Here is a 21,911-nt window from a genome sequence, read left to right as displayed (position 1 = left end):
CTGAAATACTTATATGACATTGCCCTGCCAGGTGATGTCAGAAATACAGGAGGTTTTAGTAAGTCACAGAAAATAAGCAGCACTTGGGAATGAAGATCTTTACCACACCAGTCTGTATTCAAGTCATGGGTTTGAGAAAAGAACCTTCAACAACTTGGTTTAGGTATGACTTCCATCTTGTTAGCAGGAGGGTTAACTTCCTCACCAATGAGCTCTAAGTACAGTGCTTCCAAAGTTATTCCACTAAGTGAGTGATCACAGGTCTGAGTGAGCAACATGAGACTGGACACAGCGTTGGTACAGGAGGTCAGTGCAGAGCCTCCTGCAGCAGCCTACCGTTTCAGCAGGAGCTGTAAGACGAATCATTAGTAGAAAATGTGAAGTTGACATGACGCATACCTGACCAAAGGAACATGGTTAGTAGCCCTTCGTTATAAAAACATGTCTTCCTAACATAAAAATACGTCTTGCTAAAACCTCACCCTGCACAGCACACACATGAACTACCTGTGGAAAGAGAGGGCAGCACAAACAGATTAGGAGCTACAGGGGGCTCCTTAGAAGCTGACACTGTAACGTGTAGCCTCTGTCCTGCAAGTGGTATTGTGGTCACTCTGTCCACACCCATCAGAACTTACCTGCCAGAGACTACTTCACTGTGTTATTTGGCACAAGCTTCTCACCTTCTATGCTGAATCACAACGTAGCACTTCTAAGAAGGGTTATGTAAAGAGAGAGAACACGACCAAAAGGACGGGCCATGAACGCCTACGACATTATCAGTTAGATTCATTGGAAAAGAAAGGGCCACGCTGGAAAGACACACGGATGTCCGCACAGGATCAGAAGAGGAGACATGACCCTGCCGTCCAAAGCATCTGTTTAAGGCACTTACCGAAGTGCAGAATGTCTTCCAGAGCGGGACACACTGTTGCCCACAGGGGAGGGCAGGTTGTTCCCTCTGTGCAGGTCCTCGATGGACCTGCTCCAGGGCTTTGATTTGTCCACCGTACTCTCCACGGTACTTTCCACACTTTCAAAGTCAAAACTAAAACAAGAAAGGAATGCTACTCAAGACCGAGACACTAACTTTCAGACACAGACGAGGACAAACACGACCTGCTATTCCTTCGCCACATCCTTCACCGTAACCAGAGAAGTCTTTGCAGCCAAAGGAAATGCAAAAAAGAATGTCTGTGGTCTCAGTGTTAGTTTTGAGAACGTGAGGATTACAAACACTGGGTATGGCAAAAGAATCATTAACAACCAACAGCTAACACTGTATATTGTGTGCATCCTGCTGGCTTGCTTACCAATGACTGGCCCTGCCATGCTGGAAGAAGGAAAAGAAAGAGCTCTCACAGCTGTCTTCATTTTGCTTTAACAAGCAGATATGTTAGGCTTGTACTAATTCATTCCTACCCATCAATTTTTCACTGAGCGTTTTCTCCTAGTGTGTTAGCGAGCCCTTTTCCAACCATATGTGATGCATTACTAGTGCAGCTATGGACTGGCTTTGATTTTGGACTCTCTTCCCAATGCGGTGCTCTTTAAAGTGAGACTGTTGTTCCTCTGACATTTTTTGAGGTTATTACTCATGTTAACCATGTTGGAATAAGTGGCAAGTGGAGTGGCTCATTCTCGTGTAGCCGTAGGAACCAAGTCTTTAAACAAGCAGGCCTTTGTATCCCGTGCATTTCCTCCCTCACACAGTTAGTTACTCCGCTTTCTCCTAAAAACACTGCAGTGTTTCTAGCCTCGGTTCTGCCCCATCAGACGGCAGAATAAAGAGACAGCAGCTACAGTTAATATTCTCTAAAAGACTATAAAAGAGCAGGAAGAAAAATAATGTGTGCTGGAAATCATCGACAGCTGCTTATAAAGCATGGTTGTCAGAAGAAAACCAGCATCAGAATGGCTACGTAAAGACTGGGGATACACTCTAACTTTTACAGTTAGTCTCACAGCAAGGACAGGTACACAGGGCCCGCACACAGGGCTGATCCCAGACTTTTTTGTCATACCTCTGGGTTCGGGAATAAGGTTGAAGAGGAGAGAGGCGGAGTGGGGTAATCTAAGAAAACCTGGATATGGAGAGAACTGCAAGAAGCATATGACAAGCTCTCTCATGGTGTGAACATGTCACAAGTCACTCCTCCCTATATGCCCGGGACCAAAATGCAAGAAACACGCACTTCAGTGAACTGGTAGACACTTCTAGTTCAGACAGAGTCAAAACCAGTTGTCTGAAACCAGTTCCATGGGTTGGGGAATTACTACTACCAGGGAACATCAGGAATTTTCAAAGTAAAACACAAATTACATAACTTATCATCTAAATGAAGCAAAACAAAACTAAAACCAATACACAAAGTGGTTAAAACTGATGTCCTCAAACAAAACCAAAGGTTCGAGTTCAGCTGACACAAATTCCAAGTGCTAGCATTTAGTTATTGCCTTGCCCTGTTAACTGCAGAATTCCTGCAGAGCACCACAGACCTGCCCCTACTAGACCAACATGAGGCCATATTTGAGAAATCTAGCTTCCAAGCCCTCTTGTCAAGTAAGCAAAGGACTCATTAAATACAGCAAACAACTGTAATATGTTATTTACTTACTCCTAATTTTTCTTGGTCTGCCTTAAATGATATATTTATCTAGAGTTTATACTTTGTGTAAGAGGGAATATTTTTATCATAATATATGATTCATCGTGGAGCTTATCAGATTCAAAGTAACAGAAATAGATGATAGAATTCCTAGTGTGTATGGCATATCCCATCTCAGAGAACAATTTCTTATAGTACTATCAGAGGTATCGAAATAGAAAGGCACCATAGGAGATTTGGTTAATAACCATGAAACTCTAAGAAAGAATAACTGTAGCTTCCTCTTTACAAGCACTGGGAAGGGGTGGGAATCAGAGAAAAACACCCAGCCATGGATTCAGACTCCTTGGAATGAGGAAAGATTAAAAACAAGTTGTTATTATTAAAAAGAAGAATGAATGGAGGGTCTGGAGAGAAGACTCGGGGGTTGAGAGCAGCTGATGCTTTCTCGGAGGACTTGGTTTGGCTCCTAGCATCCATGGGACAAGTCACAAATGTCTGTACCTCTGGTTCCAAAAGATCCAATGCCCTCTTCTGTGCATGGTCATGGTCACATACAGGGAGTGCACATGCATGTGTGCAGGCAAATACCCACACACATAAAATCAAACTAAGTAAGTCTGCCTTTGAAAAAGGAAGTGGATGCATTCACAAAGTGGAGAAGTGGAGGCAGGAAGATTACCACAGGTTTAAAGCTAGGAGAGCCTCTCTTTAAAACAAGATTTAAAAAACAAAAACAAAAACAAAACACCAACAACAAAAATCACACAGCAAGGAAAAAAACAAACAGCTCCTGGGCTGTGGCATCTCTCTTGTCTAATTAAAAACACAGCATCAATCCTGCCTCCCCGGGCACATGTGAGACGATCTGTAGGTTTTTCCTGATTAAAGGATAAATGTTGAAAGGACAATGTCTGGGGCCAACTGCACACTTTGTAGTCCTGTTACATGAATGTGGAGAACGATGGGGAACAATTTGGCTATGCAACTTAATTTTCCCTTTTCTGTTCCAAGTTCTTTTCCTGCACGTGGCAGGAAACCAAAGGCTGCAAACACATAGACAGTGAAAGGGAGCACCAGCTTTCCCTCCTCCAGGGCCGCTATGCTGGTGTTTGACACTGCGTCCTTCTCTGCTCATTGGCCACACACAAACGCACCTCTATCATTCCCCCTCCATGCTGAGATCGAACACATGAAGACATGGTAAGCAAAGGCTTTACTACTGACCCACACCCCGGCTATATCACAGGGTCGGGTTGTGCACCACTGGTACAGCATGGGCTTAGTATGCACAAGGCCCTGCTTCAATTCCCAGCACACTGAAATATAATAAGAAAGTGAAAGGGCACTCATTTTTCGGTACTTCCTTTGCCTACTCAGCAATATGTCACCTACCACTCTACAGTTCTACCACGTACAGTCATGTGACCCACGCACTTAGGGCAGTCTTTTGCATTATAGCTAGAGCTCAGCAGGAAAGCCAAGTCCTGGGTTTGATCCCTAGCATAAGACAGAGGTCTGCAAGGTGACTTTTTTACTTACCTGTCTCATTTCTAATACCAGTTGTGTGATTGGTTTTAGCTACAGAATCAGAGATAAATCTCTGTAAGCTCAACCCGCCCTCCTTGTGGGTTTCTGCCTTCAGCGCGGTATGTGATTTTACCACCAGGCTACACCTTACCCTGTGAAACTACGTTTACTTACGTGACTGCATACTGTGCGAAGGACAGATACTCCACAAGAACATCAAGGCCTTTGTTTTCCTCATTCAAAAACTCTCTGACCCACCTGGGGAAAGAAAAAAATGGTGACATTGATCACAGGTCTATAGAAAGGATACAGTGGATAGTACTCATTTTTTTCCCTCTCAAAACTTCCAAAGTCTCAAAGGAAACACAGAAGAAGATATTGACTATTTTGCAGGAAGTAGGCACTTCTGGATAGGGTACAAAAACCTTAGGTTATGCCAGAAGGTGGTATTGCACACCTTTAATTACAGCACTCAGAAAGGAGAGGCAGAAGGATCTCTGAGTTTGAGGCCAACCTGGTCTACAGAAGGAGTTCCAGGACAGCCAAGGTTCCACGGAGAAACCCTGTCTAGGAAGGAAGGAAGGAAGGAAGGAAGGAAGGAAGGAAGGAAGGGAGGGAAGGAGGGAGAAGGGGGAGGGAGGGAGGGAGGGAGGGAGGGAGGGAGGGAGGGAGGGAGGGAGGGAAAGAAAAACATAGGTCACTGTATGAGAAATAAGGAGAAAAAAGCACTCCCATGTCAGCCTTGAATTTTTCCATCTGAAGACTTAAGACGACCTATATTTCAAAGAGATTTCTAAGAAAAGGAATTCGTCTAAACGTCCTTTTTTCAACTATAAATGATCCCTAGCCTTGTTGTTGAAAGAGCCAAGACTAGACAAAGAATAGGCAGACTGGGGACATGCTGCCACAGCCACTGCAATCCAGGCACGCCTCCAAACCCATGCTCAATCCTTCTTGGCATACCCAGCTGGAGAAACCACTAAACCACCAAAGACAGGCCAATCTTATGGACTTCTGGAAATTCAATAGGGATAATGACTTGCTTAATTTTTTCCATGAGTATGAAAACCTTGAAAAGACTGCAGGTACCACAGACCATAATCGGGGCTAACACATGACAAATACGTTTAAGGATCCTTCTTAAACCTTTTTATAGCTTGCATTTGAGTGTTGTGTAACAGTTCACCAAGAAGACACACATCTATTCCTGCCATACAGAGTGACTCCAAGAGACAAATACATCGACCTTTTTAAGGCCTGGGGATAAAATCCTGTCACCTGATTTTACACAGTTCTTCCCACCCATTCCTCATCAGAGACTGTGCAGATAGCAGGGACTGTGCGGATATCAGAGGCCATCACTCACTCAGTGTGAAACTCTCAGGCACAAAGCATGACTGCGATCACTGGGACAACACAAGAGCCACGCGCACACACTGCAATCCAGAGTACTCATGTCCCTCTGGGAACACCGTGTCAAAGGTTGCCTGGCTATGGGTGACCAGAGCTACTGTGGAAGCCATGCTTACTTAGCTAGGAAAACATTAGCAGAACAGTGGTCCCATGTGACTAAAGAAGAACCGTACCTTGAGGTTTGTGATACAAGAAGATCCTAATAAATTTCAGGTCCCTTGTTTGTTTGTTTGATTGGTTGGTTGGTTTCTTTTCTGTTCTTTACCTTTTCTCCCATCTCCTCTCTTTGGATCCTTCTAATTTGATGGTGCGGATTCAAGTATACAGTAAGTATCAGAGTTGGGAAGGTAAGAAACCGGACACCCTGACTTATATTCTTCCAAGTACTTCAGTCAGCCACCACAAAAGATGTGCATTTAACCATAGCTATGTGTAAACATAACGTTTAAGAGGAGCCTAGAGTGGCAACATTGGCAAAGGAACCCCATCTGTTGGGTCTCCCAGAGCAGCTTTGTTAGTAGACCTAAACACAGCTCACAGGGCTGTCTTCTGGTGGAGAGAGAAGTTTCAAGAACAGCCACACATATACTGTCACCACTTTTACTTATAGATACTTTATTCATTCATTCACACACACACACACACACACACACACACACACACACACACACACACACACACCTATGCAACGAAGTCTCCAGGGACACTGGAAATTTTAAAATGATAGTCAGAAGCTTAGAAACAGTGAGGAAAAGCTATTTCTTATAACTGGCGGGGGCTTGGGAAGGCCAGCGCTCCTGTGCTAAGAGGTAATCAGGACCCTGTGCTCCCTCCTCTTCGCTTCTCCACCGCTCTGGCCCAGGGCTCTGACAGCACAAGGCAAACTGCTCCACAGAGATGGGTGTCTTTTTAACATGAAAAATAACCAATAAGATCCAAGTTTTCCAGGACAGGCTCAGTTTCACATGTTCCATTTACTTGCTCATTAATGCGGGAGTTCAGAGAAACAGCCCTTGAGGTCCCTTCTGCAGGTACCTCCACAAAGAGCAGAGATGCCCCAGGACGCCCTGGGTACCCACTACCATACACCACTGGCACCACCATCTCATTTAGATAGCCATACCTGCCCAAGGAGGAAACTTGACCCAGACATGAGGAACGTGACCTCAACAAAGCAGCTAACAGCTATGGACGGCGGGTCTATAAATCTTTTGATTCGATGTGCTCGTGTACGTGGTAGATTCTGATGCAGGAACAAGTGAAATTTGCTTCTTTGCTTCAACATCCCAACCGATAGATGAGTGAAAGGCCCAGAAAGGCTCATTTTCAAAGGGAGAGAGGATCCCATAGGATATATCTTAAAGTAGCATGAGTTGCCCCTGTTTTAATATCTCAAAGTAGATTCTAGTTCTAATGTTATAGAATCCTCCTTGGGTATTTAATGTCACTCCGATAAGCCTAAGTGATGTAGGAAACTGAGGCATTCACCACTGATCAGCTTGTCTCATGATGCTCTCTCACTTAGCTAAATTATGCCATAGTAAGGTTATGGGTTATAAGAAAAGTTGGCCCCCTCTCCTTCCCATCCTCTGACTGGGAAATTCTGCATGGGGGAGAAGAGTCCAGAGTGATCATCTATAAACTAGACGGGGAAGGAAACAAAATGGGTAAAGAGTGAAAGAGCAGATGTTAACGCCATGTCTTAAATCTCAGGGATTGAAAGAAATATGGGGGCCAGAGACTTGGCTCAACAGGTAAAGACTCTGCCTCCAAGTCTGACAACCTGAGTTCAAACCCTGGGACCCGCACAGTGGAACCAACTGCTTTCCATGACTGTCTTCTGACTTCCACATATGCCCTGCTCCCACAGGCGAATAGAAATAAGGGGGATGGGGACACATACTTTAAGCTGTAGTTTATGTATCTGATCATACACGGGGCCTGGCACATTTGTAGAGCTCCATTCTCCTCTCTGAGCATGTTCTACGCTGTTTTATATGCTGCCAATAGGCAAACAGTTCAAATTGAGTGATTATAGGTTTGGGGAAACACAATTATTGCTGACTCTGACAGCATGTATTACTTCCTGAGTGCCTTGCAAATTCAAATGTGATTACCATATGTTGTAAATTTGAATTTAGGCAAATTCCAAATCAGACACTTAAAAGCTTAGAGAGACAGGGATAATGAGAAAAGGTTCTGGGGTGGGGATGTGGGGGGACTGTAGCCAAAGAAGGGCTTTATGTGCAAACACAAACAAGTCAGTACTGAAAAATAGGCTGCAAACAGCCCGGTTTCAAAGTTTTGTTTTTCCCTGCCTCCCAAAATTTTAGAGCCAAATATCTTCACACAGAAAATTGTCTTAAAAGTCCCTACTGGGGCTAGAGCACCGACTGCTCTTCCAGAGGTCCTGAGTTCAATTCCCAGCAACCACATGGTGGCTCACAAATATTTGCACTGGGTTTTGATGCCCTCTTCTGGTGTGTCTCAAGACAGCTACAGTGTAGTCTTATATATAAAGTAAATAAAGAAATCTTAAAAAAAAAAAAAAAAAGTCCCTACTGGTGTACAACTTCCATGGTCAAGCAAAGGGCAGGATGCACAAAAGAGAGAAACGAATGTTATTCCCATTGCCCAGGCTCCTGTAGAATAAACTCTAAGCATCAGAGGGACAGCTGGAATGAAAATTGCTGGAAAACTATAGTGGGACAAGAGAAAGGTCAGCATTACTCAGAGCTCACCTTGGTCACCCCCGAACTACTGCACCGTGCCGTGTAGCAGCCCAGGTCTCAAAGAGGAGCCATCACTGTTAAGAGTCATAAGGGTCTCTCAGTGTACCTTTAAGAGTTTATCTGTTTGTTGAGAAGTATTAAGACTTGATACATGCAAAGCCTTGGGTTTAAACTACCAGCACTTTCTTTTTTTTTTAAGGTTTATTTATTTATTATATATAAGTACACTGTAGCTGTCTTCAGACACACCAGAAAAGGGCATCAGATCTCATTACAGATGGTTGAGAGCCACCATGTGGTTGCTGGGATTTGAACTCAGGACCTCTGGAAGAGCAGTCAGTGCTCTTAACCACTACCAACACTTTCAAAACAAACAAACAACAAAACTAAGTAAAACTAATAAATAAAACAACCAACACAATGGCCCCAACACACCGAGACTCTGTTGCTGTAAGAAAGACTGAGTAAGACAGCTGAGACCACATAGGTGTGTTCATTACATCCTATACTCTATGCAATGCTGCAGGGAAAACATTTCTGCTGCAGAACAACCTCAATCAAGTAATTGGATGGTGAGCATACATCTTCCTGTTTCTTTATGATAGAATCAGAAGCCACGTAAGAAACATCTGCTGCCCACCAATGCAGATGCAGACTGGTGAGGGGCGAGGAAGGAGACATTTTTCCATGGACTGCCAGTTCACTTGTAAAAATAACTTACAAACTGTGATGGTAACATTTGGGGCATTGAAAGACAGCACCTCAAGAATAATGAAGTCAGCCTGTTGCCTCGGGGAAAACAGTATTGGTCACTAAAGATACATTTTCAGCTTAAACAAAATTCAGGAAACCCTGGGTTTATACTAGTTTGATACCTTTTACAATAATTAAAAGTGTATCCTGATGGTAATGGTGATTATTAGCCAAAATGATTTTTAAAAAAAATTATCAGGGGCTGGAGAGATGGCTCAGTGGTTAAGAGCACTGATTGTTCTCCCAGAGGTCCTGAGTTCAATTCCTAGTACCCACATGGTGGCTCACAACCATCTGTAATGGGATCCAATGCTCTCTTCTGGTATATCTGAAGCCAACTAGTGTACATACATAAAATAAATAATTCTTTAAAAAGAAAAAAAAATTATAGCCAGCCAGTGGTGGTATATGCCAATACTCAGAGGCAGAGGCAGGTGAATCTCTGATTTCAAAGCGAGCCTGGTTTACAGAGCAAGCTCCAAAAATATACAGAGAAACCCTGTCTCTATCAACAGCAACAAAAATATTACAGAATGGTGTTTCAGCACTGGAAGAGCAGAGTCCCTCAGGGAGCCTGCTTTCCAAATGATCAGCTGAAAAATCCTATTACAGGATCCATGGGTAAACACATCCAGCCAGGGCATGAGACAAGGAGATTATAGCACAATACAGCAACAGCACCGTTGCTGTGGGTCAGGGCTAGCTGGAGCTGGACCTGGTCAAAGAGGAGGAATCTCTACAATGATCAGAAAAGGCCACTTAACTCTATTTTCCAAATGTTCTTCATCTGCACCAAATAAAAATAAATATCAAAACATGCAGTGTTGGGAACGCCCAGCTGCCTTCTAGTGCAAAGATATGAAATAAGAAGTCTCAAGACTTTTTATGAGGAAATAAATAAAGCCGTTCTTTACAGGGAATTTTTTTTTAAACAGGGAATTTTTATTACTTTGTCAAATAGTTACACTTCACAAAATGTTACATGTGCCAATAGTCAGAGGAGAATGTATGTTTGTATATGAAAAGTTTGCTACTAAATATTACATATTAAAGGAACTTAAAATTTGTCAATTTTAGTTTCTAGCATAGTAAATGTTACTAGACAGGATTCATATAAGCAACAATAGTTTACTCAAGTTCAAAACAATTAGCTAGACTAAGAGTCCAGAATGTCAAAACGTTTAAACTGTTACTATAGAAAATAGGCTTAAATGCAGACAAATCCTGGTTCAAGCCTCAGTGCTTCTTACTAGTATGTGTGGAGTAAAATTAGCACCTGACCTTCAGTTTTCCCATATGTACAACACTGGCTCCAGGTACAGAGTAACAGCCCAAACACTGTTCTGTGAAACGATGCAATCGATGTGCCTGACACTTGACAAAATGCCGTGACTTAGAGGATTTCCAAAGCAGCACTGTGGAAGAACGAACTGATCACAGAGTAGCCCCCACATGTGTATACACACACACACACACACACACACACACACACACACACACACACACACACACACACATTTGTGTATGTCTTAAAAGAGTATATAGGCTATTCTCTTTCCTCTTTGACCAGGTCCAACTCCAGCCAGCCCTGACCCACAGAAAGCCTGACAGTCTAGGAAAAGAGGCCTTCACTAAGCACTTCCTGACTGCCTTCTCTCTTCTACATACTTCCCACAAGCCCTGGGAAATTTGCTTCGTGCCTGTTGTCTCAAACACCTACAAGTGAAAGTGTACCTCTTTTAAAATATCTGTGACCTTGCATTTGGACTGAAAAGTAACTTTCTATAATTATAGGCAGTGGCATTAAAAGAAAGCACCTACACGGCAGTTCCATGGAATGAAGCTGGCAAACCTCTCCAGCTCACCCTTCTCCACCACAGCCATCGCCCAGACATCTGACACACCTTGGCTTCTGCACACTCGTATTGCTTGCCAGGGCGATGTAATGGTACTCAGTTCTTTTCAAGAATATTTCAAGTAGTGTCAGGGGTTTGGGTAAGTCATAATCCAATCCTTCTCCAGTGCTATAGCTCTTAACAGTAATGAATGGAATTATTCCTAGCCAAAGTCTTATTTCAACATCCCTCAAAAAACTTAATTTTCTTTCTCGAAAGATGGCTCCATTTATAGAGTTTTAGGCTTGTGGGAAACTCAGAACAAACCCTTCACTTGACAAAGTTGCAGCTGAGACTGTCACCTCAGCAAAACCCACTCTCTAACCTTGAACTCCAAGCATGTGCCAAGAATAATTTTTTTTTTCAGGACAAATGGATTCTAAGTGTAATTTCAGCTTTTAATTTCTGGAAATCATGATCTCCTAACACTCAGGTCACTTTGGGTAAGCAAGACCACGTTCTACACATGGACTTCCTTAGAGTGATGTTATAAATTGCTGGCGAGTCTTTCCTAGATATTCTCCTCAGCAAGTGTAGGAAGCAATAGCTGTTAGATGTTGAGTCTCCTGCATGAGATCCAGGGACTTCATTCCCATGAGCTAAGCACTACTGCTTCATTTAATAAGTCAGAGGCTACTCCGGCTCACATAGTAAGAGCAGGAAGCTTGTGTAACTTAAATTTCTCAAATGTCAAATTAATAGAAGGGGTCACAGCAAAGGCCTGCACTAAGACCTCTTCATTAGACAAACAGGTGCCCAATTACCTTTCTACTATCTTATCCAGAGCACACATGCGTGCGTGCACACAAGAAACATGACCCATGGATCGTAGCATACAAAAATTCCTCATGGTAGCCACTGATAATTTTCATCAATTAGTAATTCTTCAGAATTTGTTCTTATCAAATGAGGTCAAGACACTAAGTTGAGAGAATGAAGAGACGGGTTCAAGCTTGAATCGTCAACATAGACAAGAGAAGTCGCAATTTCCTCCAGTGTGAGCTTGTGCAGGAATTGTTTCATCTAGACAATGCATCCCATGAATTCCTCCACATCTATAGCCACTTTTCCAGGGGTTTCACATAAATAGGAGGGAAAGGAGAACCCAGCTGGTGAGGAAGGAAGGAGGAGACATCTTCCCACATGACTAGCAAGTCGCCCCAACTGCTCAGACTGCACAGGCTCTTCTGGTCCTCCAACTTTGTATTGGAAATGACCATGGTGCTCTAGAACTTGATAGTCAATTTCACATTATCTCAATAATGCTTGGAAATCTGCTGTCAATTATTCCACTACATTCAGTTGAGAGCTGCCCAGGCATAGAGTTGGGCCATATCAAATGGAATCTAATTCCCCATTCATAATAGCAGAAGCTACTGGATTTCCTCAGTGCAGATATCCAATTGAATTAAACAACCACTACCTTCATCCCGAGACAGACAAGCTTTACTGCTCTGAGCCCAAAGCCCCAAATGCCTTAACTCTTTCAGAAGGGTCTGCTAGGAAAAACAATTTGGGAAAAAGACCAGAGTGTCTTTGAGCCAAAGCACTGGCCTTATAGCTGTGGACTTCCGGTAGTTCACCCGACCATCTTTGTTTCTCCATTCTTTAGCCTTAAAAATGAGAGATTAGACTATTTCTCCCAGTTTGAAAATCAAGCTTTCATTATTTGTTTTTTTCTGTGGTCCATTTTCGGAGACAACAAGAATCAGTTAATGTTATGGAGAGTTGGTTCTCAATGGGCATTCTACCTCAAAGTCTCCCCATGTGACCCTACATGATCATCTCCATACTTAAAACATCTAACTGGCTTTTATCAATCAAACTAAAGTAGAAGTAAATTGCTATTCATGTCACCCATCTATTTTACAGAATACTCAGTACCACCATAGAATAATACTGGCATATTATTTCAGTTCAACATTTCTGCAAAAAAATGTCAAAGGAGAACATTGGAAAAGATATAGAACCCTGTAGTCTTCATTCTTCTCTCACAGTAAATGCACAAAGCCAAAATCCAAAAAATATGTTACCCAATGTTCTACTGTGCTTTGCACATGTCTATATTCCAAATACTTGAGAGATTAACAGTACGATTGCTCAGCATTTGAAGACAGCCTGGCCACATAGTGACATTGAGGCTAAGTAGAGAAAGACTTGTCTACAAAGCAAGAGTGCAAAACACATTATCTGGTGTCACACAGCCTTGGCAATAAACGTACTATGCATTATGCTATCCCAGGAATAAGGGGAAATGTAGTAGCCCTTGCCTGAGGAAAAGCAACTATGAGGTTGCATGAAAGGAACAGTCAGAAATGTTTAGTGAAGTAATTCCATGAACTTCATTTTCCTTCTATGGAATACTTCGGTCTCATCAAGTGTTTGACTTGAAAGAGACACAAGCAATGTCTCAAATGCTTCAAAGGAGGGTTAGACAGCAGCACTCCAGCTTCCATTCTTTTGTGAATGGAAAGAGATTAAAGAAAGAAAACCAGCAGAAGACTGAGACAGCTCAAGGATCTCAGCTTACACTCATTCTTGAGCATTTCCCAGTGGCTAGAGCTGTCATATACATGAAGCCAAGCACTCGTCACGAACTGTCCAGGCTTACTTCATCCAAACAAGTAAACACAGACTTGCTATAAATCCCCAAGTCAAGGGCGTCCCATTCTGCTTCCACTGATTCTCAGTTAGTGATCAGAGGACTAAGGAAGACTTCCCACATATGAACGTTGGTCCTTCAGTAAATATAGAAGCTCAGTACCTAGGTACAATTCAGTCACTTTCTAACATAAAATGTTAGTGCTATCCCACGTTATGGAAACATACTTACCCAATGTGGTTGGTTCTTAATGAAATTTCCAGTTCTCTTAGCACTTGCGTAGATTCTTGAACACGCCTTCTGAATTTCTATAATTCAACAAAATATGACCTTAGTACCTGGTGCTACTTAACTTATAATAAATTTAATTTGATATGGAAAGATATTTTATTCTAATGTATAATTATGTTTCTTTTGTTTGATTTAAAAGCGCACAAACCGGGGTTGGGGATTTAGCTCAGTGGTAGAGCGCTTGCCTAGGAAGCGCAAGGCCCTGGGTTCGGTCCCCAGCTCCGAAAAAAAGAACAAAAAAAAAAAAAAAGCGCACAAACCTTGGTCATGAAAAGTAGCTTAGAAGAAAGGAGACTTATTTTACATAATATCCTAAAGGATTATTTTCCCTATCCTACATATACTATTACTACTACTACTACTACTACTACTAATAATAATAATAATAATAATAATAATAATAATAATAATGAGAATAATAATGACCATTGTGCCTATTGTTTAGGAAAACTTCCTCCAGTTTCATCGATTCATCAGCATAAAACACATGCATACCCCTGGCAATGTATTGAAATGAAAGAGTAAATGGTAAAAACAATAAAAAGATGTGTCTATGATGGTCTGAGTGCATAGGAAACCAAACATGATTTCAAGAGTGTTCTTGCCCAAGGAGTCACTTATGAACTCAGTCATGAAGCTCAACAGAGACTTGGTGGCCAGGGTTCTCATTAGAGGCTGATCTCATTGGCAGACTGCCTCACTCAGGCAACAGTTCCAGACTCCTGCAATAAATCAGGTCTTCAGTATAAACTGCTGTTTTCATACATTATTTAGGCACAGAGAGCTGCTTTTATAGAGCGTACAAATGAACTCTGATGGCCAACTTTGTAAGCATGCCCTTCTAAAGACAGCAGTCTTGAACCTAACAGTCTCCAGTTGACCCAACATGTTCCAAAAACAAACATTCAGAGTTAGCTCTTCCAACTAGTCCTCACTTGCAAGGCCAGTCAGGAAAGTTCATGTACACATGCACATGCCCAGAATACCCTTCCTTACTCTAGCCTATCAAGATCCTGTCTCTTTCTACAATCTCCGGCCACTCTGGGAGAAGGAAATTCGATGTGCAATGCCTTCTTTTAAAAGGTCCAGGCTACCTGTGCTGTGGCCTAATCCCCTCAAGCTTCTTCGCTCACTGGAAAAAGTACCATAAGAATAGAGGCCTCCATTCCCAGGCCGCTCACCATGGCTCCCATACTTCAGAAGAACCACATCGAAAAGGTAAGAAAGAAAAGCTTGGTAGCACAATTCCAGATGGTGGGGTAGCAAGAGCTAGGCCACATGCCTGTGGACCATTAGCCAAAGGAGACCAGCAACACCGCTTGGCACAGGCAGGCTCCTGTTGCCCCTTCTCCTCTTCTCAAAGTCTCTTGCTTTCTTAAAGTCGCTATAACTGTTATTCTCAAACACTATTTAAAAAAGAGATCTTCTCGGATTTTTGTGATCAATGTATGGTGGGATATATGAAACATCTGTCCCAAATATAAGTAAAAAAGAAAGGTGTTACGCCTCTGCTGCCAAGAAAGACTTAAAAATGGCAAGGCCATCGACAGTTTGGAGAGAGATGCAAAACTGGCTCCCTGCAATGAGTCCAGGAAGCACAGGGTTTGTCAGGTACAGGAAGTAGGATGGGGCCACATTGTAGCTAGGTCCTTGGTGCTCTCTACTGGTCCCTAAGTCTTCTTCCCAGGCCTCAAAGAAATCATCCCCGAAGGGTCTTCTACAAAGAGCACAAGCACAGTACTTAAAACATAATGAAGAACTAGGGAGGAAGAGGGGGAGAGAGAAAGAAAGACAAGCAGACTGATATGGATACTAAACAGACTCTGTGTACACACACGTACACACACACACAAATATAATATATATATATTTATATAATATATATATGTGTGTATGTATATATATATAGAGAGAGAGAGAGACACACACACACAGACAGACAGACAGACAGACAGACAGACAGACAGACAAGAGGCACACCCTAACCATGCAACTAAATCAAAGCACTGAGCTAGCAGCAGCAGCAGCAAGCATTCATCAGGCATTGGCTATGCTATGCACTGTAGCCCTGCACCTGTCTGGCACTGAGACAAACTAAGCTGACTTCACTGCTGTGCTGCGTTCTGCAAGGAGCACCCCGGTTTCCGGTTGGAGTTTGGAATGCCTTAGCATCCACTTTGCTAACACATAAACAGTGAGTGTTAACATTAACACTCTGCGCTTCTAAAATGCCATCCACAAGACTTTAAAGCTCTTCGAAGAGTGGTAACTTGAACCTGTAGGTCCGAGCAGAGAACAAGAAAGGGAAAGGTCCAGCACCAAGCAATCCCCATCTTCTTTCTTTCCTCCCAGATATAGGACAGCCAGCTACCGCCCTGGGAGGCGGCTGAGACAAGTGAGCCACACAATAGGCTTCTCCTCACAAATGCCGAGTCAGCAAAGAACCAGACTCCTTTCTTCATGGTCTGTCCAGGCCAGACATGAGCACAGCCTTCCCTGAGGCTCAGGCTAATAACTGCTGGTACAAAATGAAGAGGCCGGTTTGCGAAATCCTGGGCTCAGAGATACCTAATTTAGGTCCTTCCTGCCCTACTCTAGGGGGTTTCCTTTAAAGCTATTCTAAGCAGAATGTGCTTGGGTACATTTTTTTAAAGGGCAAATTAAGTATCTCCTATTCAATTTAAAAAAAAAAAAAAAGATTAATGAGTGAACTATTTGAGGACCCTGACCAGCGTTGGAGGAAGCCTACTCAGCCTAGACAGTCTGGCTAAAATTTAAAGGCCTGGCTTGAACGGTCCCCAACACCATACCACAGCTGAGAATTTTAAGCTCATTTTTAACCAAAAGCCATGCCTTCTTCCAAACAAATCTCCTTTTTTCTGGGGCTTAAGCACTACAATTACAGATCCTTTCCACTGCCAGCTCCTGACAGAATCTTATTACAGCAGGGGGTGGGGGTGCTAATCCTACCTCTGGTCCATTTCTCTGGAGCTGAATGACAGACGTTGAAAAACAAGGCACAGACCAAATGAGACCATTCAGGTGAATACATGGGTCAGGACAGAGAAACCATGGTCCACACGACCACCATCAGGCCCATTTCTCCTTATTAAGTGATCCGGGAAGAACTGAGATGTTTAACAAGAGGGCACCCTGGTTTCTTCTGCTGGGTTTTCTTTGTCTCCTGAGGGTGTGGGGCTGGGAGCCGAGGCTGTCATTTCTGGAAGTGTGGGTATCCCATGCTCTGTTTTTGGAATGAACTGCGCATTGTATTGGTGGGGGTGGGGGAACGGGACGCACTCATCTTAAGTGCTACCCTCTCTCCCTCCACTCAGTTCACATCAAGTGTGCCTAGGGCCTGTGGAGCGCTCAACCATCATCTCAAGTCTATGGATTTCTAAAGGACTAGTAGAGTTACTCTTCATAGACTGAGTGCCCGCACAGAAATAAAAAGTATAGACAGACTGCCTTTTCTTCATTCCCAAAACTGTGTTTCACAGGTATCCCGCATCACAGCATTCCCTAACCTGTAAAATTAAGGCTACTCTGCCCAGGGAAAGAAACGAATCTAAGAAATTCACAAGAATTAAGCAGCAAATGTTTTTTTAACCTGGGGGCAGTGAGGGGGTGGAAATTGTTGAATGCGGACCTTTTTAAAAGTGATCACCACGTTTTTGAGGGGGAGAAATATTACCAACGGCATTCACAGAAGATTCGGGGAAACCACAGGACATGCAAGATTTGTATGGCATGGGGGCCACAGCGGGGATCTCAATTTTCTTTTCATTTTTCTTTTTTAAATGTGCGTGTTTTGCCTACTTGAAGGTAGGCACACCACTGCATACCTGGTGTCCCGAGGTAAGAAGAGACTGGTGAAACCCCAGAACCAGGGTTACATTTGAGTGTGAGTCACTGTGTCTGTGCTGGGAACTGAACGCAGGTCCTCTAAAAGAGCAACAAGCACTCTAGACCACAGAGCCATCTCTCTAGTCCCAGAATCACAAAGTTCAATCATCATTCCTATTGTTTAAATCCCATAAACCATAACTTGGAGGCTCACGAAACTTCCAAAACAAATAGGGGCTATATTTGCATGACACTTGGGGGGGGGGGGGAGATAGAAGTAATGAAGAGTTAGAGTGGCGAAGTGAGGAAAAGAGAAAAGTCAGGAGGGCAGAGTGGAGTGGGAGAGAGACACATAAACACACAAAGTGAAGTGTGAGCCAAGACCCCTGGAAACAGCTAAGCAGGTAAAGTGAGCTTTCCTTCACCCAGGAATCACCATTGACACACACGGGGAATTCAGCGTGGGAATGTAGAAGGCGGGAAAAGACATTGTGCTTTACCCACAATGCTCAGGGACAGTTCTGCCCTGAGCCATCCCTGGGCTGACCGGGCCTGCAGGGCTGTGCCAGGCGACAGGCATAACCACAAGGCATCAGTTCAGGCCGATTGTGCGACTGCACAAAGCAGGGCTTGTTTGTAAAAGGAGAGATGGTTAAAAATCACATCAGCTATTCCCTCCTCACCTTCCTGGGGTCAGGGGAAGGGGAAGGGGAAGGGGCCGGGGTTGGGCGGGGGAAGCTGTGAAACATCAACAAACAATGTCAGCATGCAGCAGGGAGGACAGCCTCAGTGATTTTTCAGGGTTCTAGAAGTGCACAGAGTCACAAAAAGACAAGCATTGCATTTGCAAGGCCTGCTTTGTTAGCGACCTAAGCAGTAAGGACAGCACTCGCTGCTCTGTGCAGTGGGAACTCACTTTTGTAAAGTGAACCATTAAAGGAACTCACTTTTGTGAAGAAAAGTTTTTTTAAGGACTATAGACACACACACACCCCCCTTTGTCTTCTCATGATGATGGCCTCCAAAGTTTTGTTTGCTTGCTTGGAGCTCTGGCAAACACTAAGAGGAAGGAAAGAATCCTCTGATGTGATGCAGGACTCTGAGCACTGACGAGGAAGGGACAGTCAGGAGTGTAAGCTTATCCACCTTACCTTCCTGGTTACGGCTGGATCCAGGTAGCCTTTGAGCTTCTGTATGTATGTATGGGGAGGGTTCTTCACCTGGAATCGTTCCTGCAAGAAACAGAGTTACGTAAACAGCAGAAACAGTATGAAGGGATACCACAGCCAGCCATATGAAACACATTCATGTCGTTACGCATGACCAAACACACTCTTAGGCCGATTTTCTGTCTTCATGGGCTCTCCCTGCATAGGGAGACTGGAAGAAAAGGGAGTACTCTCTTTTATACCATAGCTAGTGAGGTAGAGTGGACCTGAACCCATGTCCTCCCAACTCCAGAGTGAGGACTGCTTTCTCTGCAGCCTCCCCAACTGTCCCTCAAAGGCCAGCATTGCCCACTGCCTTTCAGACCCTAGTAAATTCATTGGGATATCTTCAATGTTGGCAAATCTTTCACTTTAGAATATGTTATCTTTAAAAATAACCACAGTTGAATCAAGATTGGATAAAACTAATGTGTTTCAAAAAAGGAATAATGAGTTAATTGCTGGTAGATAGGTTAGGGAGTTTTGGAACATGAGAGTATGTAAACAGGGGGTTGGGGATTTGGCTCAGTGGTAGAGCGCTTGCCTAGCAAGCACATGGCCCTGGGTTCGGTCCCCAGCTCTGGGGGTGGGGTGGGGAGGGTGGGGGGGTGGAGAAGTATATAAACAGGAATGCATGTTAACATTACTAGGTCTAAAGCAGCCTTTGCACTGAAGAGCCCAAACAGCTCGCATGTGTGGGCACACAGACAGACAGATAGACACACACACATACACACCACACACACACACACACACACACACACACACATCATGTTTTACATGCATGAAAAATTTAAATACATCATTCTAAAAAATAGTCTCTTCGGGCTGGAGAGATGGCTCAGCTGTTAAGAGCACTGACTGCTCTTCCAGAGGTCCTGAGTTCAATTCCCAGCAACCACATGGTGGCTCACAACCATCTGTAAAGAGATCCGATGCCCTCTTCTGCTGTATCTGAAGACAGCTACAGTGTGCTTATATATAATAAATAAATAAATAAATCTTTAAAAGAAATATCTTTAAAAATAGTCTATTTTTTTTTTAATTTGGTTTTTTCAAGACAGGGTTTCTCTGTGTAGTCCTGGCTGTTTTGGAACTCACTCTGTAAGCCAGACTGGCCTCAAACTCAGAGATCCCACCTGCCTCTGTAGCCCTGAGTGCTCAGATTAAAGGCATGTGCCACCACTCCTGGCAAAGAAAGCGTCTTATCTACCCTATAACCCAAATATATATGGTTTTGGTTGTTGTTTTTAATTTTATTTCTTCTTCTACAGGGGAATTTTCCTAATATCGCAGCAGCAGCAGCTGACCACAACAACTAGCAGTTGTGTGCTTTATAGAAACGTGTATCCGCCGGGAGTGGTGGTCCACACTTTTAGTCCCAGTACTCCAGAAGCAGAGACAGGTAGATCTCTGAGTTAATAGGTCAGGCAGGTTATATAGGGAGGGAAGGAAGTTGGAGGTAAGAGAGGGAAAAGGACAAAGAAAAAAAGAAAAACTGTATTTTTCCAACACAGAACCACCACATTCTTCCTGACTCACTCAAATCCTGCTTGGTTACAGACTTAAAATGTTAATTACTTTGCTATGTTGAAAATGACATCTCAGACCTGACTATCTAGTGAAAACCCTATACTGTACTGGTCAGAATGAAGAAAGCAACGGACCGTGAAGTGCCAGCACCAAATGACGCAACTTCAACACAGTCCCTAGACCTAAGACTCAGAGTATCACGGAGGGGGAGAGGGATCATAAGAGGCAGAGGACCGGAAATTTGCTAGGAGATTGTGTCCTCTACATGTGACAGGGTCTTGAAAGTAGCCTCTACGTCTTCCTACTTCAGCCTCCCTTAGACAGGATTCCAGGTATTTCACACCATGCTCAGCTAACGGATGAGTCTGTAAACGTATAAGAGTACCCACAAGCTATAGTAAACACTGCACAGGCAATATTCACAGCAGGCTCGCTGCACAGTAGAAATCAGTCACATTCATATTAGCACTAAAGGCACATGCGGCTGAGCCTATGCTCCTCTTGGGTCCATGACTGTCAAATGCTTTCATGATTTACATTTCTCATTAACTGCCCTCCCCAACCCCAAAAGGCAAGTCCGCCTAGGCGCAGACCTGCTCTAGAAAGGATGAAGAATTTTCTTGAATCCACTTATTTGCTAGAGATCAAGTTCGCTGCCACCAAGTTGGAAAAGCAAAGCCATTCCTAAACGAAGGAAATGATGGGGCCACAACAAGGGTGTATTAAAGTAATTAACGTCTTAGGGTTTCTATTCCTGCACAAACATCATGACCAAAAAGCAAGCTGGGGGGGAAGGGGTTTATTCAGCTTACACTTTCCACATTGCTGTTCATCATCAAAGGAAACCATGACCAGAACTCAAACAGGTCAGGAAGCAGGAGCTGATGCAGAGGCCATGGAGGGATGTTACTTACTGGCTTGCTTCCCCTGGCTTACTCAGCTTGCTCTTTTTTAGAACCCACGACTACCAGCCCATGGATCGCATCACCCACAATGGGCTGGGTCCTCCCATTCTTGATCACTAATTGAGAAAGTGCCTTTACAGCTGGATCCCATGGAGGCATTTCCTCAAGGAAGGCTCCTCTCTCTGTGATAGCTCCAGCTTGTGTCAAGTTGACACACAAAACCAGCCAGTAGAGGTTGGGTGTTACAGCACAGGAAGAAGACTCAGCTGAGGGCTTTGCCTAGAACTCTCTCGAAAAGCAGGGGTAGTTCCTTTCAAAGCAGCTGAGCTGTTTCCTTGGGCCCCACCCTCCCCCCTCAACATCTAAATCTAGGAAAGTTGCTCACTGAAGCCCTTCAGCTGTAAACATAATTGACTGCATGCCACGCATTTAGAAAACTATTTCCAAACTTTATGCCTCCTCAAACCCTGTGGATCATTACAGAAATTAATTGAGGTTAATCTGGTGTAAACTGGCTTTACAATAAGCACGTTTCAATCATTTCTTCTCTATAAACAGTATTTGGAGAAGTGATCCCAAGATCAAACAAAATTC

General features: G+C 43.5%; 1 protein-coding gene across 12 annotated transcripts in view; it reads right to left on the bottom strand.

Annotated features, from left to right (window-relative positions):
- The window catches only part of Fmnl2 (formin-like 2), a 275,441-nt gene that overhangs the window by 77,574 nt on the left and 175,956 nt on the right, over nt 1-21,911 (bottom strand). For 8 of the 12 annotated variants that reach the window (XM_087655116.1, XM_087655115.1, XM_087655118.1 and 5 more), the window contains exons 3-6: nt 18,823-18,903; nt 13,766-13,842; nt 4,314-4,397; nt 896-1,048 (exon numbers count right to left, since the gene is read on the bottom strand). In XM_087655116.1, coding sequence (XP_087511242.1) covers nt 896-1,048; nt 4,314-4,397; nt 13,766-13,842; nt 18,823-18,903 — 395 coding nt within the window. The remainder of the gene's footprint in view (nt 1-895; nt 1,049-4,313; nt 4,398-13,765; nt 13,843-18,822; nt 18,904-21,911) is intronic. The other 4 variants (XM_087655123.1, XM_087655125.1, XM_087655126.1 and 1 more) reach the window with 1 other exon arrangement.

The sequence above is a fragment of the Rattus norvegicus genome, chromosome 3 (assembly GCF_021556685.1).
Source record: "Rattus norvegicus strain SHRSP/BbbUtx chromosome 3, alternate assembly SHRSP_T2T, whole genome shotgun sequence".
Lineage (NCBI taxonomy): Eukaryota > Metazoa > Chordata > Mammalia > Rodentia > Muridae > Rattus > Rattus norvegicus.
This window is presented reverse-complemented; position numbering and strand designations above follow the sequence as displayed.